The following is a 12,059-nucleotide window of genomic DNA, read 5'->3' as shown; positions in this document are numbered from 1 at the left end:
AGACAATCAAATACACTTAAGAGAGAAGAAATAGGTAATACACAAAGGTTCTGGAACATCAGACTACTCTATAATCATTTGGAAGCTGAAAGACAATAATCAATGACTTCAAAAGGAAGAAGTATTTCCTTTAATTTTATGTCTAGCCAAACTATAAAGGTAAAGGTAGAGTAGAGTTCTATCTCTTTTTCAGACATAGACAGTCCCTCAAAATGTGCTTCCTATGCACTCATTCTCAGGAAGCTAAAAAAGAATATGTTCCACCAGGTCCAAGAAAGAGGAAGAAGGAGATTCAAGGAAGGAATCAACATGGAAATGAGGAGGAGGGAACTCGTAAGACAATAGTGAAGAGAAATCCCAGGATGACACGTGCAGCAGTCCTACAGAACAGTAAGTTTAGATCAGAGTAAGAGAAGTGTTTCAGGAGGGATATACCCAAGATTAAAATGGATCTGGGAGGAAACCTGATATGTGTGACTGTACAGGTAAGTCTGTGGCTGAGCTACTAGTAGGTGAAGAGTTAAGCAAATAAACAAAATGATGAGGTAATTGTTAATTCTGGGAAAAACAAGAACTTAAACCAAAGATACATATAAGCAAAAATGAGTGAGACATTTTTCAGCTTATTGTCTTCTGACATTTCTCCCTAGATGCCACTCCCCACCTCCCTTAGAAAAATAACTATGCACATCTTCAAAAACTTAAATAATTACATACAAGCATACATTTTTTACCACTGTTCATTATGTAGTTGCTGACAACATATAGAAAAGAAAAATTGGTTCTGTTTCTATTATAAATAAATTATTAAATTATGCATGTGAGCATTTGAAACATATACCAATGAAAACTACCAGAGCAAGTTCAGGCCTATCTAAGCAGAGTCTTAAAAAAAAACTGGTGAAAGACTATTATGTGAGACATGTGTTCCATACTTTTTGGCTCTGTGGTTTCTGGCCTGTAAATGATCCAGTCATTCAATTTACTCATACACTACACCTTCATTTATTTATTTATTTTAGCGTATTATTTTTTTAAGTGGCTCCACACCCAATGTGGGGCTTGAACTCACGACCCTGAGATTAAGAGTTGCATGCTGTACGGACTGAGCCAGCCAGGCAGCCATATAATACACCTTTAGACATCTATTTATAATCAAGGCAGCATACTAAATTCTGAATTTCCTGAAATCTCTTATAATTCTCGTTTACACTTAATGGCCTTAAATACTGTAAAAAGCTTGATCCAGCAGCATATACCTTGTAAACTCTACATCCAAAGTGTGGCTCGAATTATGACCCTGAGATCATGTTCTACAGACTGAGCCACCCAGGTGCCTTCAGCAGTATGTGTCTTACCCTGGGTGGCTCAGTCCCTTAAGCATCTGACTCTTGGTTTTTGGCTCAGGTCATGATCTCACCGTTTACGAGTTGGAACCTCGCATTGGGCTCTGTGTTGGCAGCGTGGAATCTGCTTGGGATTCTCTCTCTACCCCTCCCCCCCGCCCTTCCTCTGCTTGCTCAGTCTCTCAAAATATAAATTAACAAATTTAAAAAAAAATGTGAAAATAAATAAAAACGTAGCAATAAGAAAAAACAAAACAAGAAACTACTAGATAGTAAACCCAAAGAAGATATGAGCCCTTTCTCTTATTCGCCAGTGCCACAGTTTCCAGAATGTACTTGGACTTGAGGGGTGTTAAATGAGTGAATGAAATACCAATTTGTAATTCTGTCTACCTTCTCGAATGAAAAGAGATACAGAAAGATACCGTTCCATTAGATGTCAGTTATTTCTATGGCTAACCACGAAAGATGACCTGCCCTGTCATCTTTTGTATCCCCGGAGCTTAAAAAATGTTGAAAGACAAAAAACAAAAAAAACCAGAAAACAAAAAACAAACAAACAAAAACGGGAGGAGGGGAGAGAGGGGCGTCCTTGTGGGGAACAGGTCAGAATAGGACCCAAATCCCATTTTGTCACCAACAAAATTTGCAGCCTACTCTGTCCTCTCTGAAAATTGCACGGCCTTAAGACGAATCAATTGCAATTAGAAAACTCTTTCAGGAACAGGCACTTCCCACTCCATCAAAGTGAGGCCAAGTTGACAAAACCGCAAAGACTTGGCTAATTCAGGCAGAAGCTAATTTATTATTATTGGCCCAAAATTACCCACTTTTTTTTTTTTTCTGTGCAGGCCAGTATCCACAACCGCACTGACGCCTCAAGTAGGGCGAACGTTTTCACCAGTAGCTGGTGAGGAGCCCGGTGTTTCTCAGCCAAAACCCTGGGAGACTGGGATTTATGCGGTGTAGTAATCCAAACACCTCGAGTAAATGCACAGCCTTTAAAAATCCGCATCTCGTAAGAAATTCCTTCAATTTTCCATCTTACAAGCGGAGGAAACAAATCTCCTCAGCTCTTCGGGGACGAGCTCTTTTCCAAATAACACAACCACAGGCAACTCAACATCCTGAGCCCTAGGCTGGGCCACACACACCCCAGCTCTTAAGGGTCACAACCGAAACAGTCTCTGCCCGCCTCTCCTTTAAAGAAGCCGCGCGCGGTTGGGCTGCCCTAGAGTTCAACTTCCGGCTACATAGTGAGAGGATGTTTTCCTTCTGGCCACACCCTCCTAGCCACGCCCGCCACGCCACGCCTTCCGGGAGCTAGCTCCAGCAGGCGGGCGCGTAGGAGGGGCGGGTCCGGGTAGGGGTCGCCCTCCCTCGGCGGCGCTCAGTCACTCCCCAGGCAGGCGGATAGCGCGGCGGCGCGCGCGCGCGCTCCCGGTGCCCTTCCCGTGACGTGCCTGGCCGAGGCCGCGCAAGGGCGCTGTAGCTGCCAGTGCCGCTGTCATGGCGTCCGAGGCGCTGGCTGAAGAGAACCCGCCGCGGTCTCCTTAGAGCGAGGGGCTGGCGGCTGGGCATGGAGAGCGGCCCCGAGAGCCTGCAGCCACTAGAACACGGGGTGGCCATCGGGCCAACGCCAGGGACAGGTTCTCCGCAGGAAGGGCCACCGGAGACCAGGCTCGCCGCCGGAGATGGTCCTGGAGTATGGGCGGCGGAGAGCAGAGGCGGGAATGGGCAGGGGGCGGCGGCCGCCGGGAGGAGCCTCTTGGACTCCGTTTCTCCCGCCGGCTCTCCTCAGGTTCCCAGACCCTGCAGCTCCTTTCCGGGCTTGGACTTGAAGGAGAGCGATTTGGAGAACATTGCTGCCCAGAAGGCGCCTCTGAGAGGGCAACACAAGGTGACCGCCTCGCCGGAGACCGCGGAGGCCGGAGCGGACCATGGATCGGGTCCGGCCGGAGACGCCGGCTGCCGCGCGGATTCCGCCGGCACCTGCCGGGCAGAGTTGGCGGCCGCCGGCTCCGAGGAGCCTAGCAGCGCCGGCGGCCTCAGTAGCAGTTGCAGCGACCCGAGCCCTCCTGGGGAATCGCCAAGCCTGGACTCCCTGGAGTCGTTCTCTAACCTGCATTCTTTCCCCAGTAGCTCTGAGTTTAATAGTGAGGAGGGAGCAGAGAACCGGGTCCCCGGGGAGGAGGAGGAGGGCGAGGGCGCGGCGGTGTTGCCCCGGGCTGTGCCTCTTTGCCGAGAAGAGGAGGAGGAGGAGGAGGGGGAGGAAGCTCAGGTACTGGCGGCCTCCAAGGAACGCTTCCCGGGACAATCTGTCTATCACATCAAGTGGATCCAGTGGAAGGAAGAGAACACACCCATCATCACTCAGAATGAGAATGGACCCTGCCCTTTGCTGGCCATCCTCAATGTTTTGCTTCTGGCCTGGAAGGTACATTTCTGCAGCTATTTCCTACAGCTTTTGGGGAGGGGGAAAACGGGGTGAAGGAGCTGCTGCATGTCAGCTGACGGTTTCCTCTTTTCTTTCCTCGTTCTCCCATGAAATTCATTCTGGGACTCTTGTCCAAAGAATATTCTTATATGTATTTTGTAAAAGAATTGCCGGCAACCTCAGGTCTCTCTAGTGTTTAAATACGAGTTCAACATTCAGTTGATGTTCTTAAAAACAAGGACTTAGAGCACCCTAAACCCTAGGATTATTTTTTTAACTGTATTTTTCTGTGTTTCCTTCTTACTGACTGTCACATATGCAAGAGTGAAGAACTGGGGAAAATGATCTCTAGAAGTTACTTACCATCAATCCATGATAGCAGGGAACAAGTTTTGATGGTTATGTTTAGCCGATTTTCCAACTAATACTTGCTCCATTTGGGTGTAGATAGTTAAGGAAATGGTGATAGGGAAGATGTGGCCCGTTAGACAAATTCCATTTAAGGGAAAGCATTGGTCTGAGCCCAGTTACCATAACTTCTTGGTTTTCAAAGATTGTTTTCATTTTATGCATGATTTTTATTTGCCTTATTTATTTGTTTCTGCTTAAACAGCTTGGCATTATGACTGTTATTACATTATTGCATACTACTTGCATCAGAACTTGTCAAGGTTAAGGGAATTAAAATTGTAATGACTCAAATAAGAAAAGATATATTCAAGGTAAAGGAACAAGAAAGGTAAGGGCCCTTCAAAAGTTAAAGTATATTGAGGGCACTCAGTGTGTTGTGTATAACTGAAGTGTCTTACTCAAGTTTGCAGTTTGAGGGTGCTGAGATGCAGGATCTTATAGCACACCTCTTATTTTCTAATTGATAAGTATATCCATTGATAAACTGTTTCCTAGAAAAAAATAACCTGGATTATTCTGACCGGTTAGGAAAAAAATTAAGTAAAGGAAATAGCATATATTACGTGCCTTCATCTTCCTGTTACTAGCAAGGGCTGATGCAAAAGAAATAAGATTAAAAACCTTAGCAGTATCTGGTACATAATGGCACTCAAATGTTTGATGAAGACTGTGTCTGCTTTAGCTGGGGAGCTATTTGGGGTTGCATCATTGACTTATTAAAGGACAATGCAAGGCAATACATTATAAATACATCTATATATGTATACATTTGTTTATATAAATATAAGTTTTTCAGTTGTAAACAACAGATTGAAATGTGTTAGATATTCCAAAAGGGGAAATTTTTCTTTAGTCTGTCATAGCCCCAGAGAGCTTCGTGGAATTGATGGGTCTTATACCAAGCTTTTAAGGAAAAGTAAATTTGAAATAATAAGGAAATGGAATTGTGGGAGCGGGAAGGATATAAACAAAAGGGATGAAAATAGAATGGATTGTGTGTGTGCGTGCGCGTGTGTGCGTGCATGTGTGTTTATTAGCCGACAGAAATGGTAAGTTCGTACTGGTGAATAATAAAAAGTAAAACTGAAAGGTGAAGAACCACTTGATGAAAGCCCTTAAATGTCAGAGTCAGACTTAATATACAGGCCAAAGACCCTGGTCTTTTTGTAGGAAGGGATAACAACAGTTCTTTAGATTTTCTTTTCTCTTAGTTACCAGATAGTACTACCAAAGTTCAGAGGAAGGAGCAAGTGCTATGATCTGAAATATTTGGAGATAGATGAGCTTTGAATTGACTCTTTCAGACATGGCTTCAATGAAATGATCAAACATTTGAGTTCCTACTACGTGTGAGGTACTAGAAGTACAAAAACAAGCAAGATGCAAGTCTGCCCTCATGTAGCTCCCATTTAGTGGGGAGACACATATAAATAATTACAGTGCGATGTGATAAGTTCTAAATGTGCTTTGGAATTAGAAAAGGGTAACTGGGGATGCGTTGTGTCAGGGAAAGCTTTATAAAAGAGGTAATCTATGAACTGGATCTGAAGGATGAGTTGATAGAAGGACTTCCAGCCAGAGGGAATAGTGTATTCAAAGCTGGTGAAGCAGAAAAAGATTTGTTCTTTTTCATGATTCAAACGTTGGTTGGAAGTGCAGAGTCAGAGGGAAGGAAATAGCATTAGCAGGAAATAAAATTGATAGTTGTGTTAGACTGTTAATGAGCAGGCGTGCTTATTAATTTGGAGGCTATTTTATAAATCTGGTTTTTAAGCCTCCTGTCTGCCTCCAGGCTATGGCTACACACAAACGTTACTCATCAGTAATCAGTGATTGATAGGGAGACAGATTAAGAGAAGCAGGGTCTGATAAAGCAGTTTTCTCAAAGAGAGCCAGGGGTGCTAGAGGTCAGAACTATTTTCATAATAATACTAAGCTATTATTTGCCTTTTCATTCTCATTCTTTCACAAGTGTCAGTGGAGTTTTCCAGGCTATATGATATGTGATAATATCATTGCTCTGAGAGTTAATGGAATATGTGCTTATTTATTCTTTTTAAATTTTTTCTCAATTTTCATTTCTAGTATGGTAAGTGTGGGTAGATACAACCTACATAGACCAAAGCTCTTTGGGGTCCTCAATAATTTTTAGGACTGTAATAGTCTAGACACCAGAAGGTTTGAGAAAGGCTGAGGTAGAGAAAAATAGTGAATAGGGTACAAAAAGTAGCTGTCAGATTTCACTGTAAACACAAGTGGTGCTTACACTTTATATTTAGCTAATCATAGGGAACTCGACTGAGAATAATATGATGGAAGTGGTCTTGTTTGTTTGAGATTAGACTAGGGGTAAGATTGTAGTGTAGCAAGAAGTGTAGTGTAACATGAAGAATTGATGAGGATGGCCCTTTTGGATGGGGAATTCTCTGCCCCTTCTCTTTGATGAAGACAATGTTGGAGCCTAAATGATCGCTAACTGGACAAAGGAAATGAAGATGACCCCACCTTTTCTAATCTGGGTAATAGAGATTGCGTCATTCAAAAGATAAAGTGTTTTCAGCTGGGAGATGTCAAAGTTTAGTTGTGTCAGGTTGGAAATGTCTGATAGTGGGACATGAAAATATAAATATTCATCACGCCTCTAGAAGCGTCGAGTGTCAGGGAAGAGGTCAAATTATAGAGAAAAACTGGGGGAGTTATTGCATAGACCTAAGTATGGTAGTTTACTTACCATAAGTATGAGAATAAATGAATACTTCATTGAGAGTGGTGAGCCATAGTTCTCAATTTTTTTTTTATCATTGAGAATATGTGGGAAACTACAAATTGCCAGCTTAATTCCTCCCTGTAATTCTCCACTCCCTCTTCCATCCCATTCTCCAGTAGACAATAGCGAAAACAGAGAACAACGATTAAACTTGGTGGGTGAAAGGCAATAAGCATTAAGAGTGAGAGCGTGTAAAAGAAACCAGTATAGGCATAATGTGACATATGACTGAGAACTGGAAATAGGACAGTGTCATGATAGTAGTCTTGGAGAGAAACTGTGATAAAGCGGTCAGTTATCAATTGTCAAGTGCAATAGCATCAAGGAGCTATTGGAGTACAAAAGATTTTACTGAAAAAGGATGGGTGTGAGGACAAAGATGCTGAAAAGTCAGAATAATATGGACTCCTCAGAATAGGTGGTAAAGTTCTCTTCAGAGGAAAGGAGCAACAATCTCATTTTCTGAAGTAATGGAAGGAATGGGACAAGGAAGATACAGAGACAAGGATGTGTTAAGATAGAGAGGCAGATGGCAATTGAGGCCTCATTCTCCCATTTTGGCACAATAACAATTGACCTTATCAGCAATCACTATTGAACCTGTCAGTAATTAGCAAGGAGAGGTTTTAAAGTTTGGAGGGGAGGATTGTATGAGAAAGGCACATTGTATTTTAAAGAAATTCTAATCTCATAGAGATTATGTCTTGGAATTTGAGGCATAAATAGAAAGTAGTAAGTAGCAATGGATAAGTTGGGGTTATGCTTTAAAAACTTGTAGTATATACGTTTTGCTTTGTTTCTGTTTGTTTCCCCAGTAGTTTTCTAATACCTGGAAATAGGAACAGAAAGAATGGCTGGTTAGGGTTATATCAGGGACTGAGCTTTCCAAGGGCTGATTTGTGGAGAGTCAATGGAATTAGAGTTGAAAATGAAACAGGTGATTATGTCTTTGAAGGAAGGTGGAGTAATGAGAAAAATCAATAAACTAAACATGTTGGGAGGATTTGAGTGATTCAAAGAAAGTAAGTGCCATAGTTCTGGATGAGAAATGATAGTTAAAATTATCAAACAGTACTGTGTTGGAAATATTGGAGTTTTAGTTATAGATAGGTTGCCTTAGGACTGATGAAGAGTAGGTGATCATTCATAATCTCTGAAATAGTTGAGCTGTGATAATCCAACAAATCAAAAAAGGAAACCTATTCATTAAATTTAATTCAGGCTCAAATTTCTATTTCTCTTTAACTGACACCAGGTAAATTTATGCTTTGGAATATGTATTCATTTTGCTTCTTTAGACTAAACTTAGTGGGTTTTTTTTTTTACGGTTTTTCTTTAATCTTTCATCTTATCTATCAAAAACAATGCTAGGGGCACCTGGGTGGCTCAGTCAGTTAAGCAGTTAAGCATCTGACTCTTGATCACCTCAGGTCTCTCTGCTCAGGTCATGATCTCATGGTTTGAGCTGACAGCAGGGAGCCTGCTTAGGATTCTCTCTCTCCCCCCTTTTTCTGCTCCTCTCCCACGTGTGTGTGCACATGCATGCGCTCTCTCAAAATAAATAAATAAACATTAAAAAAAACCACAGTGCTATTTATAGGTGTATTTGAAGGCTATGACCCACTTATTTAGATGTGTTTCAGGGTGCCTGGCTAGCTCAGTTGGTAGAGCATGTGACTCTTGATTTCAGAATTGTGAGCTTGAACCCCACTTAGGGTATAGAAATTACTTAAAACTAAAAAAAAATGGATGTGTTTGTAAAAATTAACAAGTCAAAGATATAAAATTTAGTTTCTGATGATACTGATAACATGATAGTTATGTTATAAATGTTGAAGCCAAGTGATGGGTACTTGGGAAATTCATTATGCTATTATTTTTCTACTTTGTGTAACTTAAATTTTATGCTATGAACATTTTTTAAAGTTTCTCCATTAATATCATCATGTTTATGAAAGTATTTAATAGAGGGAGTCCTTGCTTTGTCATACATTTGTTTTCTTATAGAAAGAATGTTATAGGTTCTGAGAACCAAACACTGAAAAAAACATATAAACTTATTCTGTGCATTATGATAGTTTTGTAATATCTAATGATTATGTAGCATTTTAGTAGAAGAATGAATACACTGTTCTAAATTAAGATGCTGGAAGTACATCTCATTTCCTCCCCAGCCCTTTTAGGTAGGAAATTCTTTTTTCCCCCTCTCTTTGCTTGGTAGGAACTGAGACCATCTCCTACTCCAAGTCAAGAGAGGAATGCCAGGATTCTGAAACAAGATTTTTTTTTTATATTAAAACTGGTTTCTCCAGACATTACACCTAGAATCTGTAAAATAAGGTTGATACATTTGATTCTATAAAAACTGAAAAAGCTGAAGGTTTAAAAAAAAAAAGACAGAAAGTCCCTTTCTCACCGCAGCCCCCTTCTTCCCCCCAAAAACGCTACCTGAAACTAAACCAAAACACACACCACAAACTGAGGGAACAGTTTGCCAGATTATGTGTCTAATGGTTAATTTCTTCATTTACAAAGAGCCCTTATAAATTAGAAAGAGATGAGCAACCCAACAGCAAAATGAACAAAAGGCCATTACCGGAAAATTCAAAGATGTTCAAATGGATGTCCTCTCTCTTATTACCACTTGCACATGAGGCATCATGAGGGTGAGCCTCTTGTCAGCAATGAGTATGACTCTACCTCTCCCTCCTTGCTTGAAAACTTTTCTTGTACTGTTTTCATACACCTTGCTTCAGACTGGTTTTTACTTTTTTTTTTTTTTTCAAACTTCCTGACTTATAAGAACGTTGCAATCATATAAATTTTCTCACATTTTCCTTTTCCCAAAGTAGGCACAAAGCTCTTTTGAGTCTTTCCAAGTGTATTTATTACTTATAAAAGTGGAAAAAAAGATTCCATTTTAGACTCTGCCCACCCTTTTTTTTTTTATATATAGATCCTGTAAGAAGAGATTGATAACTTCACACGGTGGAGTTTTGTTTACACAGTAGATGCAAGTAACATTTATGAGACTTTGATTTCCAATGTCTTTTAAGAATTAGGATTGGTATTGTATTTCTTCATTTGTGAGATAAAATGGATGAGGACTGATGATAGTATGACTACTCCATTGGCTGGTTGCCCTATTAATGATGGGTTCATTTTCTCCTCTCTCCTTGCTCCCAGTAGTCCTTCAGTGGATAAGGATAAGTCCTTCCCGTTCCCCATTCACCTTATCTATATTGAGTGCCAGGTGAAGAACATTTGAGCATAGATGGTACCACCAATCATATGGCTTTGAAAAATAGTAGTACTCCATTATTTTTTTTAATGTTTATTTAGAGAGAGAGAGAGTGCACATGCTTTCACTTGTGCATGCATGTGAGAGAGGGGGAGGGGCAGAGAGGAGGGGAGAGAGAAAATCCAAAGGAGGCTCCATGCTGACAGAGCAGAGCCAGACCTGGAGCTCAATCTCACTACTGTGAGATCATGACCTGAGCTGGAATCAAGAGTTGGGTGCTCAACTGGGCCACCCAGGCACCCCAGTACTTGGTTATTTTTATGTCCAGATACACTGCTAAATATTTTACATGAATTATATGCATTTCCTCTTAATTTTTTCAATTATATCATGAAATCCTTAGGTAGACAATGTTCCTATTTTACATATATGCAAAACTGAGGTACATAAATTTTAAATAACTTGCCCAAGCTAAGATTATCACCTACTTCAGAACTTGAGATGTTACTTGGGATATGTGGTTTGGAAGTTAAATAGTGGACAATAAGTCTGGGACAAATCAGTCTGGAAGAACCAGTGATAAAGTCAGAGGAGCAGAAATAGCCTTCATGATTCCTTAGAACAAATCCTGGGGATCTGGTACCAGTTGCTCTTTATACAGACTCCTTCCATTTTTAGCCCCCTCTGCTTCACCCCCTGTCCTCTGAATTATCTGGCACTTCCAGCGTCAGAGACTTTCTTAGCTTCTGTGGTGAATGAGCTTGTTTTTCCCTTCAAAGTTTATGAAATGCATTCTTTGATATTTTCATTAATTAGTAACTTCTATCTCTACTACAACTACCCTAGTTCAGGCCACCTTCATCTTATCTGGACTACTTCAGTAGCTATTCCCATCTATTTTTCAAGCAACTAATGCAAACTTTCATTGTCGCTTATTCTTTGGGTAGATTTTTCAGCACCTAGGCTTTTTAAAGTCTGTTTATTTTGAGAGAGACAGAGAGAGTGTGCAAGCGTGTGCAGGGGAGGGGCAGAGAGAGAGGGACAGAGAATCCCAGGCAGGCTGTGCACTGTCAGTGCCGAGCCTGATGCAGGGCTCAAACCCACCAACCATGAGATCAGGACCTGAGCCAAAATCAGATGCTTAACCGACTGAACCACCCAGGTGCCCCAGGCTTTGTGAGCTTCTTAAATAGATATCCACTGTACCATTCTTCATTGCTCTGAAACTCTTTGATTGCATATAAAATAGCATATTTTTAAAAATCTAATATGTATGAATGTATCTGCAGTTTCTGATGGTTTTAACTAGTTTTAAATAGGCCTTGGTGTTACTCTGAGGGTGGGGTCTTATTGTGATAGAAATTGATGGCGAACATGTTTCAAATTGTTTTTCTTCTTTTTTTTGTTTTTTTTAATTTACTTATTTTTCAGAGAGAGAGCAAGCAGGGGAGGGGCAGAGAAAGAGGGAGGGAGAAAATCCCAAGAAGGCTCCATGCTGTAAGCACAGAGCTTGATTCAGGGCTTGAACCTAAAAACCATGAGATCATGACCTGAGCCAAAACCAAGAGTTGGACACTTAACTGACTGAGCTACCCCTGAAATTGACTTTTCTAAGTTGAAGGTTGCCTCATAAATTTTTCCTGAGAGGAAATACTGATGATAAATAGATTTACTATAAAGCCTGAATTTTAGTATTTTTAAGTATAATAATTATTCTTAATTAATAATAAATGAACCATTCTTAATTGATAATAAATGATAAATAATAAATTAATGATACATATAAGAAATTAGAATAGGAAGATGATATATGATATCCTTTTTTTTTTAACGTTCAATTTTTAAACAATCAGTTTT

General features: G+C 40.6%; 1 protein-coding gene across 10 annotated transcripts in view; it reads left to right on the top strand.

The window, feature by feature from the left end:
* Positions 1-2,746: 2,746 nt before the first annotated feature.
* MINDY2 (MINDY lysine 48 deubiquitinase 2) overlaps positions 2,747-12,059 on the top strand; it is a 100,402-nt gene continuing 91,089 nt past the window's right edge. For 9 of the 10 annotated variants that reach the window (XR_007152885.1, XR_007152884.1, XR_007152882.1 and 6 more), the window contains exon 1: positions 2,749-3,783. Coding sequence is in view for 2 of the 10 variants with exons in the window: in XM_047862108.1 (XP_047718064.1) it covers positions 2,926-3,783 (858 nt within the window). In the remaining 8 variants the exon portion in view is untranslated. Of the gene's footprint in view, positions 3,784-12,059 lie in introns of all 10 variants that reach the window. The other variant, XR_007152887.1, reaches the window with a different exon arrangement.

Source organism: Prionailurus viverrinus, chromosome B3 (assembly GCF_022837055.1).
Source record: "Prionailurus viverrinus isolate Anna chromosome B3, UM_Priviv_1.0, whole genome shotgun sequence".
NCBI classification, from domain to species: Eukaryota; Metazoa; Chordata; class Mammalia; order Carnivora; family Felidae; genus Prionailurus; species Prionailurus viverrinus.
Note: the sequence above shows the minus strand (reverse complement) of the source record. Positions and strands in the feature narration are given on the sequence as shown.